Here is a 20,166-nt window from a genome sequence, read left to right on the forward strand (position 1 = left end):
TTAAAATGTCAGCCTGTCAATATAAATGAGATTTAAGAACTTTCTCAAAAAAATCCCTGAAGAAAAACTAGATCAACCTCTTCTAGTCATGAGCAACAAGAGATACTATTACCTTGAACAGAAGTTACAGACATTATCACTTCTAAGGGTCAGAGACTGTTTTAACATCAACTCATAATGAAGATTTTTTAACCTGCTGGCCCTTTTAATAATGAATATTTAAAATAAGTCTAAAATTTTGGAGGAATGTACTAAATCAAAACTTTTGTTTTTCACTTGAAGTGGTCACCTAAGATCTACCTAAAAAAAAAAAATCCTGTAAAGGAAGTATCAACAGAAAAATCTGGACCACTTTCACAATTTAGAAAACTATTTTCAAAATACTCCAACGAAAGACAGATCTCATAACATTTGCATAAATACAACTTATGCACAGGCACACCACTTACACAGTCTACCCCACTTTTTTCAGTCTCTTCAGCCTAAGAATATACTTCAGATAGCACCCCAATTAAGGGTCTGAATTAGTGTACTTTAGTGTACTTTAAGAGATACTTAATGAGTAGTCCTAAATCCCTATGACCTGGAAAGCTATTACTAAACCACCAGCTCTTTTAAGTATTTCATTCAGGAGTGCCCTAATGTGCCAGAGAAACTAGTTTTACTGGTATTCAGTTTCACTAGGAATTAGCACCTTACTTTGATTAACAAGTTTTCATCACCCCTCCTTTCTCAGCTGAAGCAAAATTTGAATTCTAAAGCTCCAGGAATTCTGATAAAATGCCACCACCCATCACAAACCACTGTGTCTTACCTTTGAAGTCCACTTCTCCATTTCCATCTGTGTCAAATATATCTATTACTCGCTGTACTAATGGGTTCTGTTGCAATTCAGGTAAAGACATGAACTCTTCCACGCTCAAAGAACCAGAGTTGTCCAAATCAAGCTTCTTAAATCTCTTTCCTAGTCGTTTTATCTCATCAGCATCAACTGAAAGGAAAAAAAACCCCACACACCTATTCTCAGAAATGCTTCAATAAACCCTCTGCAAGTTAAACACAATGCCCACTTCTTCGTTGCTTTCCCACCAGGATTTCTCCTACTTTATTACAACTATTAAACACTCATGGAAGATTATGAAGACAACATCAAATTCTAAGGGCAAATACAAGCTTGTTCATTTTATTTTAAATAAACCTTACCTTTTTTCCTCCCTGCACCAGCCATAATACAGTTAGCCTTGTGACTCACCGAATACCACATGCTGACACAACATTTTTAAGGATTGAGGATGCTTAGCTAGTTCTTAGTCAGACAGCTCTTACAAATACCAGGTATGAAGAAGTTAAAGAGACTGAGTTTTCTTTGTAGGAGCTAGCTTTATATTTACACTAGGCTAACACAGTAAGTTAGAAAGACAATTATATTAATAAACATATTAGCAGAACTAGTGCTTCTTCAGCACACCAAACATATGAGATCTCCTGGGATACATGCCAACTTAAGCAGGTTAACATAGCCCCACAGTTGACCAGTTATCACTCACCTACTCAAAACATCACCCAGACAGACATAAGATAATGGGTTTTTTTCCTTCATCTCAAACAGGAAATACTTGTAGCCATGACCTGCATACATGTATTTTTTTTTTTTGTCCCAGAAATTAAAGCAGATTCAGGTTCTGCAGCAGTACCACTTCATCTATCCTCTTCAAATTTAAAGAGAATCTCAATTAAAGCATCTACCAGTACCCTACTTTAGAATTCTGATTTTGCCAGGAATAGACTGAAGCTGTGAATCCATAAAAATGACTGAAAGAAATCTTGTACTCTGTTACTGCTGAAAAGCTTGAAAAAATTTCCCTCAACAATCTGAAAATTCCCTATCAGCAGCTTGATTTAAGAGACCAAAGTTAGTTCACAAATTGCTCACCATGTTTGGGTATGAAGGAGGAACTGAGGTTCTCAGGAAGTCCTAGAAAGTGGCAAGCATACAGCAAACCACAGCAAAAGCATCTTACAGAACCTGAAGCTTTTGAACTCCCCATAACAATTTCTTTCCTAACATGAACAGTCTCCTCAACATTTCTTAGCTCCATTTAGTGCATTTGCTCCAGTAGTAAAAGAAATTGTTTCTTAATTTCTACAAGGCACATACATACCACCTGATCTACTTTAGATCACATTAATACCTTCTTAGGTTTTTGCAAAAATGCAGCAAAAAAACCCAAACAGCGCTTAGTCTTTCTAGTAGGTAGCCTACATGCAGAGCTTTATATTTGGAAACTGTAGCTAATGCAGAGACCTGATCCTCTACCAAAACAGTAACAAAGTTCCACTTAAATTTCTTGACATCCTTGTCTAAAAACCAACCAGACACAAATCCAGAGATACACACAACTGCACTATTTCAGAAAGGGAGAGAGCGCGCCAGAAGTCCAGAAGCACAAGATTATTTTCTGTCAAGACTTATTTTGCCTGAATAGTAAATTCTGACATTCTGCAGTTAGTCAGTCTTGGTAACTGCTTGCAACTATGGAGGCAGAGGGCAAAAAAGGGTCAATACTCCCAGAACAATCTTCCCTTTGCTGTGTCAGCAAGTGACAGATCTGATTCTGCCTCTAGGGCTATAAAAATAAGGCTAAACAGCATTTGCAGAGGCTTAAAGTAGTTTCCTCAGTTTCCAGTACGCAATTTGGTATTTCAATTAATTAGACTCTTGACTCCAACAAAGCCGCATTCCTTTTTTCACCAGTTTACGCGGAAGCCTAGAACATGATTGAAGGTGTACCCTTAACAGCACGACATTGCACAGCAGCATCAAGAGCAATTACTGTCAGCATAGCTACGCAGAAACCCCTCTGGATCACACAAAAGGAGCCATATCACCATATGGTAAGCTATATGTAGAACATAATCATGAGACTAAAAGACAGTATTAAAAGAGAATGGAAGAGCAGACCTCCACTGGCAATTAGCCCAAATAGTTGCTTATGAGTTCCGCCAGCACAAAATGCTGCTTCTCACCAATATAGGTAAGGTATTTGCCAACTCTTGCTTCTGTCCACAGAAACTCCTTGGTTCCTATTTTCCTCAAAATCTTAAAACTGTAAATGAAGTCAGTCAGTCTTTGAAATGGTAGGCACTATCTACCCTCACTCCCTGTCCTGCCACCCTCAAGTTATTGGACCCACTCCAGTTTAATGCAAAGCCAGCACCTTGGCAAGCTGTTAACACAGGAATCTCATTTTTACTGCAAGCTCCACTCCAGACTTGCAACTCGTATAGAAAGAGTTAATATCCTAAAAAAATGCTCACAGCATAAGCATTTGAAAAAGCACACAAACTTTAAGCATTGCTTGTCACACTACATATGTAAATACATTTTCCAATGTAAAATGAATGTATGAATAGACATAATTTATACCTATATTACAATAATGTATGTAAGGACTTGTCCAGCCATGACATCAGTCTCTCTACTTTTATTAGTCATGTTTAAAACGATGTCCTGATCCAACCACAACTCTCCTGCTTCCTTACCCGGACTCAGAAATCACAGCATCTTTCAAGTAACTGGCCATTATTTTGTCAAGACAAATCCCTCACAAATGATCTATTTTTGAAATCAGAAGTTTGCAATTGCATCTAGAACTCATGCTAGAAAACCCTGAAGTTCTGTGAGGGTTACTATTAGGACTATTTCCTAATGGAAAAAACAAGAAAAATAAAAGGTACATGGTACATGCATATCTATCTTTATGAAAAATTAAATTCACTTTAAAACAACTAAAGAGCAAGTTGAAAGTATTATCTATAATGTATATAATGCACTGTCCTCCTCTTACCAGATCAGTGAAATCTCACTTCCAATGCTAACAGAAAGACTAGAACTGACTCAAATCAAAAGATTAAAACCTCCCAAGGAACCTGAAATACTTCATAGTTCTGTAACAAAATCACAATGGAGAAAAATGAAAGAAGCATTAACATAGCCAGATCTCTTCTCCCTTGCCACACAATGAGTTAGTTAATTGCAAGTTCTGAAACATTTCTAACTTACACTTCAGAAAACCCTAAGTATCAGAACACAGCAATGAAATTTTTACAAATCAGGATGTAAACAAACAGATGCCTGAGCCAGGACTGACGACCAGCAGTCCTTAGATAGCATCATTTGCTCACAACCCTGAAGTAGCATTAAGCAAAGCCTTATTTCATGACTCTAGCCCATTTCCTGGTTTGGCAGCTAAAGTCCACACTATTTTTCCTCACAAATATATAAGCAAAGACTGAAAGTGAGACCCAGAGTTCTGTCAATGTTCTGCTATGAAGTGGAGCTAACTACCACGTATGCAAGTCAGCCAAACACTGCTACATAGCTTTAAATTATTACAGCTGGCACAAAAGACAGACAAGACCAACTCTGCCATCACACTGGCCTGCTAAAGTAGAGAGCTAAGATCTTCCACATGAGATGTGCTAAGAAAATAAACTTTTGCCAGAAAGGCATTTTGTCTCGAGCTAATCTATCTCTAGCAGGACCTACCGATATGAATTAAAAAAGAACATTTTATTGGAACATTCAGAAACTGATCCACCGCACACAATGTTAACAAGTGATGCTACACTGAAAATCTGTGATGCTCTGCCATCATCTGCTGGGCGTAAGAACCACTGTTCAGTTAACCAGCCTTGCATTTGCAATTAGCCAGATACTTAAATTTACAAACCAGCAGTGCTTAAGAGAAGATAAAGCACTAATTTATTTTTTTCTTTTAAAGATCGTAGTCAAAGAGGTCAAGGTTATGGATGATAAAGACAAGAATCCAATGATGGGAAGGGGAAGAGGTTGGAGAGGCATGTAAGAGTATTTCTCAATAATGTTTTTTGTGTTTTGCTGAACTGTAGCAAAGCAACAACTTCCTAAATTATGAAACTAAAGAACTCTTCATACTTAAGAAATATTAATTACTCTTTCTCCACACATACCCACATCCAATTTCACAGGTCTTACAGTCAATTCCAGTTCACCTGCAATACAGAGTCCAGGTACAGATGCTGAGCAGCAGTTTCTACTAGAAATGGGTATTACAAACGTCTCATTCCTAACCTTGAAGCATTCAAGCAAAGGGTTTGCCTTCATTAGAGAGCTGAGAGAGGTTCTGATCTTGGAAGAACAAGTCAAAGAACAGTACTGAAGGAATTAGTATCTCTGCCAAAAGCTGACCAAATATCAATCTCATCCAACGTTTTGTTTCTGGCAATGGATGCACCATGGATGAGAGAACTTGGGAGGAGAAAACCATGAAAAATCAAAGTAATTACAGGAATAGGAAAATTTCTTTTAATAGTTCACAAGCATAAAAGCCTCTGTTCGTAATGAACATATATGGATAAATACAACATCTGCAGATGAGTGTTTCATAACTGACTATGAGAATTTAATATCAGAACAGTTTCATTATTTCTTTCTTAAATATATTGCAAGCACCTCACCTGCCTTTAAAGTCTTTTCCACAAGCTGAAATTTAAAAAGCTTATACACTTAAAAAGAGTCATATTTCAGTAACATCTTTGCCTTCATAAAATAGCTTTAAAAATAAAATAGTAAGAACATGAAATAAGGGATGAATGCATTACAGTATAAGCTTTATTTTAAATTTGCATAGTTTCTGTCTATTCTTTCTTCCTTCAATTCACAGTCGTCATTTCTGCTGATTCTCTCTGCCTAGGCTGAACTTACCTAAAAACCATGTAGGTTTTCTGGGTTTGGGGTTGGGGTTCTTTTTTTGTTTGTTTTGAATTGGATTTTTAAATGAAAACAGCACACATTTATGTGTAACACCTAATTTCAGTAACATCCTATTCATTTCTTGTTCAGATTTCCTCCCTGAACGCGCATATACAACAGTCCTCATCTATGATGGATGTGCCCCTTTTTACAAGATCACTTTTTCCTCAGTATTTAACTATAGCCTGACTTTCTTAAAACGTCACATAGCTATCACTGAAGAACAGAGTACTAAATTAAGTTTTCAGAGCCTGAACAAAATACTACTTTTCCTTCTTCTCTAAAGGCTCCTTACAGGCAACCTAGTGCCCACACAAACATCCTGAAGCTATACTGGAAACGCAAGGCAGAGGATAGCTCAGATACAGTGAGCCAGAAGGACTGATGGTGGCAGTAGCAGACAGAATTTACAAGACAAGCTCAGGAGACCAGGATAGAGATGAAAACACTAAGAAATCCAAGGAGGTCCTAGTCCACAATAGCGTAAACAGGGTGATAACATCACTGAGCAAAATAAGGAGGATCAAGCTTTGTTTACATCATTTGAGGCAGAGTTTGCCTGTGGCTCATAACAGCGCTCTGAGCTTCCTTGAGCTCTGGCCACAGTGAGCGTTCCTCTAACCTCAAACTCGTTAGTCTTTTTTGTGCTTTGCTCACCAGCTGACACGAGGCTCTATGCTTCCTATGCTTTTCAGCAGAATCAAGAAGTATCCCATCAGCTTGGCACTGATGCCTGACCTTACAAGCTTACCTAACTGGCTAGAAATAATACCTGTTAAATGTTTTTCTTTAAAAGGCTTTGCTGGTAGCCCTGTAGAAACATCAAATTAGTCACTGTTTTAAAGCACACAGAATTATTTATGTTTATTTCATAATCCATTTTGAATTTCATTCACCTTGTAACTAACACAACAAGGTGGGGTTTTTTAAGCACTTCCAGTATTAAGGATTTTTTGTTAAAGAACTATCAGTATTCTCAAAAGAGTCCTCTTCCATCCAAGTATTAAAATTCTAGAGCCAACAAGACCTGCTTCATATCTTGAATTCATTTGCGTGCATCTGAAAATGTGATTAATCAGGTTAAAATACAAGAACTCCATGCTTCCAGGAAACCACATGCAAATGCTTTGTGTCACTCCCATTTTAGTACAGTAGCTTTATCTTTCAGCTGGACACTCTCTATACCCCACTCCTTTCCCCCAAAACAATAGTAGAGGATGATCCACGATGTTTTAAAACGGTTGTTTCTTTCGGGCTGTTACTCACATAACTGATTCCCAGATAGTATTGTAAAAAGCATTCAAGTGGCAACTCAAAAAGCTTCATTAAAAGCAAATTTCTGGAGTGCAATGTGCTCTACATTGACAAATGTAATTTCAGAAAATTTGTTTTAATTCTATTTTTTCCAATCAACATAAAGGTGCATGGCTAGATTGCTATTAATATGAAAGTCAAAAGTAAAGAACACCTTAAAAATATAGATCTCAGTGATATTAATAGGATAATTGCTTATGTATTCAGAAGCACTGTACATCCATTGCTGCAGAGTACACAACACTTAGGCATCTGCAAAGCGTACAAACCGTAGAAAAGCTGTATATCTCTCAGCAAAGGGGTGCTAAACACTTCTGAAATCTAAGTGTCTACCTAAAATGTTTAAACCTATATTTAAAAGGTTGGCTTTTCAGATACTCTTAAAATACTGGCTCAAAGTTATAACTAATAAAAAACAGAGCAGAGTGTGGTCACAGAGAGCCTAGTTTCCACACATTTTTCAAATATGAGATCATTATAAACAAGAATATTGCTAAGGTATTAGAAAAAATATTTTTGTAAATAAAACATGTTCTGAAACTTATTTTAAATGTTTCCAGGTTAAAAAAAAGGGGTTTTTTTCCCCCCATAAGAATGGATTGCAGAGATCTCAAAAGAAAACAGACCTTCAGCAAAAGCTCTCACCTCTATCTACAGTCTTGTCTGATTCACGAATATAATGTTTCAGAGTAGCAACCAAGACAGCCATTTCAGTCTTGGAGATCAGATTTCAAAAAGATGACGCCCTTGAGAACACATTCAACCACTTGTCTTGTATATGCTTACATGCAGCTGGCCTAATCCTTTTCATGACTTCAGATATGTCAATTACAATTTCCTAAGTTAGGAAAGATATACTAGTCTCCTTATTCTAAAAACAAATCATACTGTAAAATATTGTTTATACTATAAACTATTTTACACTATAAAATACTATACTATAAAATATTGTTTACTATACTGTAAAATAGTTTTCTTCACAGCTTTTTGCAATGATAAAATTTTCTTATGGGTAAAATTTTATATAGCTTGGCTGACATCAAATTTTCACCATGTAAAACAGCACTACATTTTCAGTAATTTCTCAGACACAGCACAGCTGAGAAACAAGCGCATACTGCTTTAAGGAATCCAACAGCACTAATTCACTCACTGAAAAGAACTAACGTTCTAAAATGAAGGTTAAAAAGAATATTCTTGACTATTTGATGGCGTGCATCCTCTGCATAGCATCCTGAATTTGCTTCCTGTAACTGCCAACTTTAAAACAAAATTCCTCTTGTAGAATGAGACACCAAAATAACTACTGCAGTGCCAGGCAGAGGCTATGACCCAATGCCACCATGCAGACAGCATAAATACATCATTGCTAACCGACAGTCTCCCAAAAGCCTAACCATTCAAAATCTTTATCAAATGATGTTCAAAAACATTGTCTGGTCTTGCCCTGAAAAGCTTTTGTCCTGTCAGTGGCAACTACTTGGAAGTGACATGAACATTTAACATTTCATTCACCTTGAATACATACCTAGTGGACTTATTCATGGACATGCATGTATGCACCTGTGCCTGAAACAAACCCTGCTCTTTCAGGATATTCAGGCATGCAGAATCTTTAAGCACGCTGCAATCATTTCAGTGATTAGGCACAATCAAGCAAAGGGACCCCTGTGATAACATCATCTTCCCTAGTGTATGTAGTTACATTGCCCAGAGAAGCAGCTGACTTTCTACTGTGAGAAGGTCCACCAAAGCAGAAAAAGCTTTAGTCATGCGAAACCTCAGATTTACACAACGATATCCTCAAAACACAGTTTAACCACCAAATATAACGCGGAAATCTTCTCTTTCTCTGCAATAAAAGGGGGCAAACAAGCTCAGTAATAAACCTCTAGGTTGGCAATAGCTACCAATGAATATAGCTTGTCCTAGAACCAAAAGTTAAGGATGGCAACACACTACTAACAACTCTGGCAGAGACGTATCTAGTTAAAAAAAAAAAAAATCTTCAGATCTTTTGTCTCTAAGGAAAAACTGACCAATGGAGCAGTAACCTAAGATCTGAAGATCTGAACTTAAGATCAGGTTGCCTAAGTAACCTGAAAAATTTATTTAGAAAGAGCTTCCTCCATGATTATTTATTTTGTATTACTGTTTGACTTGAGAGCTGGAGTTCAGTTATGACTAGCACTGTGCAAGCAACCTAGAAGATAGTCCCTATCTTGAAGAATTTATTAGCCTGTGTAAGAACAAGATCTGATTAACCGAAGAATGGGAATTTTATCAAGCAGTCTGTATATACATACACAGGTCTACACATGATTTAGTGCTGAAGAAAAACATTCAAGGAAAAAAAAAACAGTTAAAAATAAGTATGCTTAACATAACACCACAGCGACTCTTCACAAGACAACCCTTTCTTTGGTCAGCTTTAGGCAAGAAATACTTTGTTATTTTTACAGAGTAGACTAACCCCATGAGGCAGAGCAATGAATTTTATGCTCACGTGGTCAAAAGCAAGTAACACTAAGTGGCTTCTCACCTAAATGCCTGGCTGCAAGCATACACAGGAAAAAAATGCTCTTTTAGCCTCAACCTCTCTTTCCTCCGAGGCTGCAAAGACAGCTTAGGCAATACACTTTGCTCCTAACATAGCACATACTGCACCACAAGCTGTTCCACATCTCTGAGGAACTGGCACTGGGACTGATGGAAAAGCCCCACCAGTTATAACGCCTCACTGTACAGACATCAAAACTATCATGTTTGTTTTGTATTCTAATGAAAAAAAAAAAAAATCAGAAAATCTTCACAGGTGATTTTTTTTAAAGATGGACTGATTTTTTTTATTTTACAATCTAACAGCAAAAGGTCTATTATTTTAAATTTTTACCTTTTAATTTTACTCTTTTGATTAGTATATACACTGCGTAACTTTTCAAGCAGTAAATTCATACATGAAAGTACATATCAACCTCCAAATAAGATTAACCTCCTAACAGTATAATGTAGCAATTAAAAAACTTACAGTGCGAGCACATTTCCAAAGGGTAACTTGCCTCATTTCCCTGAAACACAAAAAAAGAACAAAGTTGCAATTATTCACAAGTTAGCTTAGAGGAACTATTTTAAGTTTCAGCACTGTGAAGATCTCTGGCAATACAAGTTACACGGTTATTTAAAAATATATATCTATTTTAAACCCAACAACCATGGACAGTGCTTTATTTGGATAGGTCTATGTTACCAAAACATACAAAGAAATATAAAACCATTGAGAGGCCTCCTCTGATGAGAATTCCCATGAAAATATCAGCAGCCCACACGATAAGAACTTCAATCCCATATTCTAAACTCAAGAAATCAAACTCACTACTTATATATTGTGCAAATGCTACTTTTCAAGTTAAAATAACATTTAATTTCAAGACTTCACATAATCTGCTTGACCATTTTATACACAGAAACAGACATGCCCTTATGAATTACCATGACAAACCTTACTCACTTAGCATAAGAAAATTGCAGCATTTTTTCTCCCCAGAGCCACCTGCCCACTCCCCCCAAAAAGGATTCACACAGAAAGAATGATGCAAAAAAGTGGTTTACATGACTAGAAATTCAGAGGTAAAAGCTTTACATTTAAATAATTTTGTAATGTACTATGTTAATATGTTCCTGTTTTGTAGCTTAATGGAAAGTTAAACTAAGATTTTAAATCCTTGCTGCACTACAACAGCCATAGCAAGAAAAATTAAAACTCTTGAGCGTACAGTCACTTTGAACTTGCACATGCTGAAATCCACAACTACTGCAACACGAACGCCAAAAGACACAAATTAAAAGTTGATATTTTTTCCCAAATGCCTCGCTTTGAGCCAGAGATCAAAATACACACATGCTTAATATTTTTTCGTAATCAGTCAGCAAAGGAGCAACCACATAACTGAAGAGATTCATAACCAAATATTTTCAAAAGTTATTTTTAAGGGAGTATTTTATACAAGAAAACAAAACACATTTAAGAATGAGTCTAAGACACAATCTATTCAGCAGTGATTCTCTTACAGTGTGGAGCGTAAGGGATTCCATAGCTGAGCACTTGCACAGAAAGATGCCTCAAAATTATACAAAATTGAACAGAAATACAGAGATTATTTGACAGAAGAAAAAAAAAAACGAACTACATTTAGCCTAGAAGCATGCGACTGCATTTCCTAATAAGGACAGAAAGGGGCAGAACAAACATCTCATGAATCTAAACATGTCTGAGAGGAGATGCGTTGGGGGGGGGTTGTTTGCCTTTTTTTACCTCCAGAACACATAGACTTTGCTTATCCCCCACAATCCACGAGCATTCTTGCTTCTTTTAAAAAGTTAATACACTTTCTTTGTAAGTAGAGTAGCGAAAGATACAGCCTAAACTTCTTCCCAATATCTACTTACAGCAAGACAAAGTAGCAGAATAGAAACGTAGACAAGGACCATCAGGTCCCTAAAACCTCAAAAGCATGACTGAGATATTCTACAAGAGAAATTTATTCCACTGTGGCAAGGAAGCCAGGAGAACAGTGCCACATGGAAAATCTTGGACAGAACCCAATCAAAGTCTTAGAAAAAAAAACTGTGAAGACCAAAACAGGTAGTAAAAGCCTAGTGTATGTTTATCAATATAAAAGGGTAGGGGATTTAAAATGGGGGAAAGCAGAATTTTGAAACAAGAAGAAACAGGAACCAGGGGATCCAGCTAGGCTGCTCAAGACACGAGGTCATGAAGAGGCAAGAAAAACACCAGACTGGAAGGCTGCAAATTAAAGGAGAAAGTTGAATTAAAACCAGTGCACTTATGCACATGCACATACAAATACACAATCATAACTACATCAGAAGACTGTTCTGGGCACTTACATCCTTGTTCAGGTGTTGGGAGAAAGTTAATTTCTAGTACAGGCTACTGAAATCAATCTGCCTAAAGAAGCATAAAATGCTTCTGAAAATTGAGCAGGAAAAAATAAAAACAGGAATAACTTTTTTCAGTTCATGAACATAAGGAGTCTTACTATGCATCTAGATGCACATGCTAAGCCATAATCAAGTTATCTACATGAAGTAGCCTAAAAAAAAATATTTGGACAGCAGAGAAAAAAAGTGAATAAACTTCAGCTTAGTTTTTCTGTGAAACAGTCACTGCTAAAAAGAAGCGTTAAGAATACTTACCTATCCAGGACTGGAACTTGGGTATCTACAAAAAATTAGAAAAATCTAGTAAGTGACAATGTAAAAATTACATGATTATTCAATATTTGCTACATAGTATTTAAATAAGGTATTTTAAAAAGTAGTTACCTGCTATTGATGTGCTGAGCGTTCATCTTCACAGGAGAATCCAAAAGTATACTAAGTTTTAAAGATATTTTAGTCCTTTTTTTTTTGTGCAAATAAATGCTCAAGCTACTCATGCCAAGATTCCTGTTTGCACAGCTGTGACCTGGACAAACACAAAGGTGTTCCTCTATACCAAAGACTTGATCCTCAGAAATGAAGATTCATGATATGGTCTTGGGGGTGGGCATTTTTCATCGTATTCTGAACAGCAGTACAAAAAGGTCACTTATTTGTCCCCAAATACAATTAGTTTGTGTACACGCTGTATGAGATACAATATAAGCCCTGAAACACCAGTGCTAAATAGGTTCAATATTTTCTTGATGTTTAAGAATAGGTAGGTAGTCAGTAAGATGGAAGGTCTAGCTACATCCACATTAATGTGTTATGAAAAAAAGTGTGGAGGGAAGCACAGCTATGAGACTTCCTAAATTATCAAACGAGCCCTTTAAGAAAAGGAAAAAAATCAGGTACATTGTCATCTGTACAGTTTTAATGCACAGAATTACCAAATTTTAACACCAGGACTAGGTAGCATTCCAAAGACTGCTGGAAAAATATAACTTTGTGATTGGATGTACTAAGAGAAAATTTTACATCATAATTATAAACCTTATTCAGCAAAAAAACCTTATTCAGTAAAATCTCCAAACAGCATCTTCCATTTCATCTCTGATGCAGAGAAGTTCATTTATACAAATAAATGTGTAGAGTAACAAGGTTCTGATACAACTCTCATAAGATTGCCAACTTAAAAAACCTCATTATAATACTAGTATTTCCTGCCAGATATATATTTAGCACACCTCAGATGAAGTGAGAGTATCCTCTCATATACACCATATTAGCACATTTAGAAACGAGTGACACATGGTTTGTTGAAGAAATGCAGCTTGTACAGCATCAACACTCCACAACAGATTTTCTTGGCAGCTACGCCTAGTATAAAACATGCTTTCCTCAGCTGCAGCTGGGTATTACTACCATACTGCTGGAGTTCAACTCTCTTCTCTTGAGTTACATAATTAGAACAAGCAGCTGGAATACAACGGATATTTTGAATAGCCTTACCCTGTTAGAATAGTCTTGAATTTTTTTTGAATGCTGTTAGATCCTACAAGTTAATTCCTGGTTAAACAGCAGCAAAATCATGGCTCATAGACAGAAATAATTACAGATCAGGGAACAGTCCAGAGTCTACTAACAGAAGGCTGACCAAATTCCGAATACTGCAGAAATATCAGTTCACTAGAGAGAAGTCAAAACATGTCACTAAAGTGTTTCAGAAGTTCATATGACATGTAGTTTGTTCCTTTAAGAGTAAAAGTGTTCTTTGCAATTTTATTCTCTATTAATTATTTTTCTTTTCTCCTTTCAGCAGCTGTGCCTTTTTACTGATTAAGGATAACCTACTCATGGACTTTAGTCTTATTTCTTCTGTAGATTATCCATAAAAATGTGTTTCTTGATTGCTCTTTCTTTGGCAGTTATTTCAAATACTAAATTGCTCTCTCTTCTTAAGATCAGCTTTGTACGTGCTCCTCCAAGGTAGGATAGTTAAGGGCAATTATCTTGACAAGTTTCCTCTTAGTGAAAGACATGAAGAGCTGTGGATAGAAAATAAAAAAGGAAATTTGCAATTAGCAAAATTAGCAAGAGAAGCTAAATTCTTAGCTGAAGTTGTTTATACAAAACAGCTTGTGCACAGTATAACATCAGACCACAAAACAGTCCTTTGGCATACATTAGTAGAATACACTTTCTAGATCTGTTTAATTGTATGTTACTTTTCTACATGATGTACACCTTCTTGTAAATAGTTCAGAGACTTAAATTATAGTGTCAGCTTTCAATTAGTCTTCTGCTTTTATAAAAGCAGAAAATGCGTTTAAATGCCAGCATGCCACAATGTCAGCTTAGGACTCCTCTCAAATTTAGTTCTCAAAAGGTGGTGTGTGAGGGACTACAGATACAAATGATCTCCTGGAAGAGTTTAAAAGTTAGATTGTTTCAAAGCTTTTGATTTGTTTCCATAGCCAGACAATAAATTAATTCAACAAGTGGCAAGAGTGGTCTCCTAAGATCCATTTAGTACATGTACAGGAGTAGTTGTCTGAGATTTACTACAATTTCTGCAGCAACATACAAAGAAGTGTAATAAGCTCATTCTTGTTGTACATGGCCTTAAACATGCAAACTGCCATGACACTGCAGTTGGCTGTTACACCTATGCACCAAAGCTTCCCACAGAAACGGAACAGTACTAACATTTCTGCATTTGTGTTTTTGATGTGTGGGCACCTCATGGGGTGGTGTCAACATGCTGTACGTTGTGCTTCCTGCATTTGCTCCTGCACCGTCTACATAACTAATTATATTTGTTATCACAAGAAAGAAACTACAGTGTGCAAGTGAAACAGTTAACCAAGCCATGTCAGCTGGGGGTCAGAACTAGGGATTACTAAGATAATCAAGTTCAATTCCCAAGTTACACAAAAAGCTGTTTTCCATCATCCACTACTACAACTAGAAAAGAATGGGAGTGTTAAGAAGAAAGATGGCAGAGGCTAGCAGTCAGCATTTTAAAAGAACCTACTCAAAAAACCCTTCTTCCTCTTCCACAAACACACAAAATGCTTCTCCATCTTTTCTTATTCTTCTCCATACCACCAAAATTAATGATTAATGAAAGTTACCTGTTGCAGAGAATTCTTCCTCCTCATCATCCTCCTTGGAGCTTGTTTTCCATGCACTGCCATTTTCAAAGCTTTAACAATGAAGAACTGCCAGCTTGGTGAAGAGAAGTCTGGTTTTTGGTTTGTTTGGCGGCGGGGGGGGGGTGGTGGTGGTGGTGGTGTTTGTTTGGGTTTGTTTTTTGGTGGGTGGTTTGTTGTTTTTTTTTTAATGGCCCTTGTTTAACACATTACTAGAGCTTCGGCTGTCATAGGCTGGCACTGTATTCCTCATCAACAACCACCAGGCAAGACAGCAAACTAAAAAGGATGGTATTTGTTATCAAGGCTGCAAAGACTTTTGCATGAATAGAACATGCCACACACATCCACAGTGGTTTAAATATTTGTTAAAGTGAATTTCAGACAAAGCTCAGAGGCTTTAAGACACTTTAATATTTGAATTTCTGAATTAACTCATGGTCAGAAAAAATATGCAAGATCTCACCTACTGTAATTTGTACACTTCATACGCAACTTAACAGAGCAACTAAAGCCTAAAAGAAGTTTACCAGAGCACAGATGAAAGACATGCAAAGATTCTGTAGACACCACAACAAATATGGCTTAAAACAAGACAAACAGGAACAAGGTTTGGGAAAAAAGCAGCAATAAAAACACTTTCACCCACCCCATTCAGAAACTGTGTGAATATACTTTGCCTTTTTTGGTTAAATCTGATTAGAAAAAACAAAGCACCCTCATCAAACAAACTACTCAATACAGAGAAGTTGTGTCTTAGCCCGAGAGGAGCCTGTGAATCAAGACAAACATGTTACTGATTATCTTCCAGTGTATTTAACAGGAATATCTATTTGTACACTACAGAAGGAAACTTGTAAAGATGTCATAGATAAGACTGCTAGGAATTTGGCATTTGTGGTTGACTCAGAGTAATTAACTCACCTTTTAAGCTTTTCATTGCAGCCTCTAGAATAAATCTACTTAAAACTGGGATATCACAACAGTTACCTGAAAACAGGACTGGACTTAATTAAAGAGCTGATAATAGTGCAGACTAACTGCCAAAATTTCGAAAATAACATTTAAAACAACTTGGTGACTTTTACATTGTTTTACACAACGCAGGTACTCAGTAGTTGCTTTGCATAAAAGTATTCCAGGCACAGAGCGTGCAACTCCCACAAATGCTAGCTCTTTGGAATTAGCAGCAATCTATCACAAGACTTATATTCAAATACTAAAAGAATAAACCTACCTCTGAGGTTCTTATGATCATACTAATGTTGAGTCAGATATTGTGATGCAGAAGAATTAAGTGAAGCCAAGAAATGAGAGGGCATTAAATTAGAAGACATGTAGAAGTTTGAGCAACTTCAGAGCAGTGACAGTTTCACTGCTGACCCCAAATTCTCAACCTAGTTTCTAAGATCATGACCCACAGAAGAAATTAAAGAAATACATAAAAATGCCTGACACCCACCTCACATTCAATAAGTTCCAAAATTAAATACCTTCTAGCAGTATGCTGTACTACACTTCCCAATCTTCCATTATTTTTCCAGGCCATCAACAAATCCATTCACTCTTCTGAGGGGCAGCCTAATTCCTTGCCCTTCTAATCCTAATGCTAAAATAGTATGACAGCAATTTAAGATGCAAGACGTCCAAGCTGAATCCAACCAAGACGACAATCTACTGAACCTTCACAATTACACAATTTTCACAACCTCAGCTCTGCTTATGCCCCAGTCATTTTTGTAACCAAAGCTGTGCAAGAGTCCCACCACATATTTCATAGCCATGATCCTGTCTGTCCAAAAGTCCAACATAGTACCTGGAAGTTGGAAACCATCGCATGTCCCTTCTGGTATTTGGACTGTCAAATCTGGGCACCTCATTACCCTTTGGTGCGAACATTCAGCTGTCCACATGCGCAACAGAAGGAATTAAACAGGTTACAAATGAGCAAGGAATTCTTACATGGTATCCAGGAAAGCAAGGGATTACAGAAAAAAAGGAAAGAAAAGGCAAGGAAGAAAAACATAGAAGCAGCAGTAATGGTAACAGGTAAGTAGCACAGACCACAAGTGGGACAATAAAGGACTCAGGCATTCAGTTGGTACTTAAGAGTTGTGCTCTCCTGCTCTTCTTCAAGTAAAACTTCCCATTAAGATCGATAATTTTTATTATTAACAGTACTCCAACAGCTAGAATTGCCATCATATATTGAATTCACAGAATGGCAGGGGTCATGAAGAACACAGAACATGTTCTTTACCAAATAAATCTTGCAATGTTACATTAGCAAAAGAATAAATGGTATTGTTATGGAAGAGTATCCACCATTTGTTCCTTTAATTCTTCAGTCAACCAGAAATAAGGTGCATATTACAGTAATGCATTACAGTATTTTCCTCTGGACCTTCGAACACAAGATAGATCTACAGAAGCAAACTATGAAATTTATGTATTGACCTTAAATCTTGGTATTTATTTAGTACTTCCTATGAGCTGTTAAAAGTAAGAGTTCTCTAGGTATACAGAGATGAGGAATGGATTCAACACCCACCAAGTTTTAGGATGCATCCTAACTATTAAAAAAAGAACCCACACTTGAACTTGCTTTTAAGTTATTCCAAGCGGTTTGGGGACACATTTGCTTTCCCAGCTATGACTGTTGGTCATTGAGAAAACCCATAAAGCACGAGGAAAAGAAAGTTGCAGGAAGGCCATTTATTCTAGTACCAGAGTTTATTTTATTTAGGAATTTCTCTAATGATTTTTAACTTCACTGACTCAGCTACAATCCAATACTTGAAGCTCCTCATGTTGAAGACACTAAACCAAACGTGTCCAATAAACAGAGGGAAACTGAAAATTGCTATCATCCAATTCTTGCACCATAATGCAAAAATGTGCACATTTTTCAACTCTAAATTTGCCAAGGGATTGCTAATGTGTTCTCCTCTACCTTTTATTCACGTACACAAATATTATCCAAATGTTGATTCTACAAGAGTTGAAAAAGACCTGAGAAGCATGTTTTTAATGGCCCAGATAATGTAATAACTGAAGTGTCAAATGCTTTAGAAGGTCTAAATCTTTTCTCTTAAAAAAAAAAATATCTAAAAGAGCTAGAGAAAATGGAGGAGTTTCATTTGGGATTTAAAAAAAAAAAAAAAAAATCTTACAGTTATATTTACTTAACATGTTGTTGTCCTATCAATTTATGGCTTCCTCTGAGGAGGTGGAGGCATTTTCCATTATCTGGCAGCCACAATTTTCAAGCGGATACAACTACCCACCACGATACATCCACAAATCTTCAGCATCTCTGTTACAATTCCACCTAGCTGTTTAAGACCAATGACATAAGCCTGCCAACATACTCTTCCATTCCACTTTCATCTTTGGTTACAGTCTCCATTCCGGGACTACAGCATAAACTGTGCTCTCCCCTATACCTGCCGATGAGTGTAATCATCATCCCTTAAAGCAATTGTAACTTTTTGCCCAACACTTTCAGTTACGCTTCTTGGAAGGTTTACTATAATTCTGATAAACCACTGAACTTGTATCAGTGCTCAGTTTTTATGTATGGTCTTAACTCAAAGGTGAAACTACAAAGGTACAAGGGACAGGTCTTAGAGCTGCTGTTAATATTCTAACTCAGTATCTCACCTGAATGCTAATCAACAGCAAACATTAAGGAAGGCTACAAGCATTTTGTAGTCAAAAAAGGGCACTGCTGGAGAAAAAAAAAAAACCACCACAGTTTGTTTTAACTTACCTTTGGAAGGAGAAGATTTCAGGTTTTAAATGTGTTATCCCCAAAGTAGCCTAAATTTGTTAATCCTGCCTGTAAAGAAAATACTCTGTGACCTTCAGTACTGAAGGAACTAAAAAAAAGATTAATACCTAATTATTGAACATGGTATTTAAATTGCAGACATCAGAGATAATGAACCAAGGCAAAGGGGATTGCCGGATTTGGGATTACAGTAGAGATCAGGTCAGGCTAAAGCTGTTACAGCATTCTGGCATTGTTGTTCTTTGCAAGTATGCAGAATAAGTGTTACGATTCCCTCTACCACATTTACAAAAGAAAAAGTCTTACTACAAAAACCTTATTTTGGATACATTTATTCAATTTGTTCATAACAAAAGAAGTGATGATTCTTTAGAAGATTCTTCCCTCTCAGATGTCCATCAGGTTCTACCACATCCCCCCTCCTGATGCAGGAGGCAAGAAAGACTGAACAAGTCTTAGGAAAAGCCTGCAGTTTACTCCTTAGTCACCATCTAATCCAGTCATGGCTCTGCTCAAGCTCTGTCAGTCATTTTAAGGGAAGCCACTTGTCCTCTGGCTGGCAGTTGGCCAGTCACTTCTGCTATGCTTTATTTAAATCCTCCACTGTCCACGGGTCTCCTCCAAAATGAGATATTAATGGCTTAAGGCCATCACAGTCAAGTAGCTATTCTAGGATATCACAGGGAAGCCCTAAACCAATGAAGCAAGAAGCGAACCTGAAATTAGAAATAGCTACTGTTGCCAAAGCCCCTACCAGACAGGAAAACTAAAGGAATCAAGAGCATAATTACAAGAGGGTCAGCCTTTATCTTTAATATGCCCTTTTGCTTTATTAATATTAAAGAAAATATAAAAATAAAGCATATATCTAGTCAAATAGAATAAAAACATTCATTTCAAATTTTAATGTTTTGAATTTGAAGTGTTCAGGACCAAAAAGCAATCTGTAAAGTCTGTCCAGTTATAGCAGGGATTATATTATTTATATCCATACACATAAATGCCATAGTTTTTCCTACATGAACTTTGTTCCAATTCCACAAAAATCTAAACTTGCATGACCTTGAAGGTACAATGAAGTACTTGGTTTAATCACATATCTATACATACAGACAACACTGTATTTACTCATCTGCAGATAAACTAAAAGTGTCTTCAAGAAAAAA

At 36.7% G+C, this 20,166-nt stretch overlaps 1 protein-coding gene across 3 annotated transcripts in view; it reads right to left on the reverse strand.

The window, feature by feature from the left end:
- PPP3R1 (protein phosphatase 3 regulatory subunit B, alpha) overlaps positions 1-20,166 on the reverse strand; it is a 40,847-nt gene that overhangs the window by 7,146 nt on the left and 13,535 nt on the right. For 2 of the 3 annotated variants that reach the window (XM_075496867.1, XM_075496869.1), the window contains exons 2-3: positions 10,137-10,176; positions 815-991 (exon numbers count right to left, since the gene is read on the reverse strand). In XM_075496867.1, coding sequence (XP_075352982.1) covers positions 815-991; positions 10,137-10,176 — 217 coding nt within the window. Of the gene's footprint in view, positions 1-814; positions 992-10,136; positions 10,177-12,325; positions 12,351-20,166 lie in introns of all 3 variants that reach the window. The other variant, XM_075496868.1, reaches the window with a different exon arrangement.

Source organism: Mycteria americana, chromosome 3 (assembly GCF_035582795.1).
Source record: "Mycteria americana isolate JAX WOST 10 ecotype Jacksonville Zoo and Gardens chromosome 3, USCA_MyAme_1.0, whole genome shotgun sequence".
NCBI lineage: Eukaryota > Metazoa > Chordata > Aves > Ciconiiformes > Ciconiidae > Mycteria > Mycteria americana.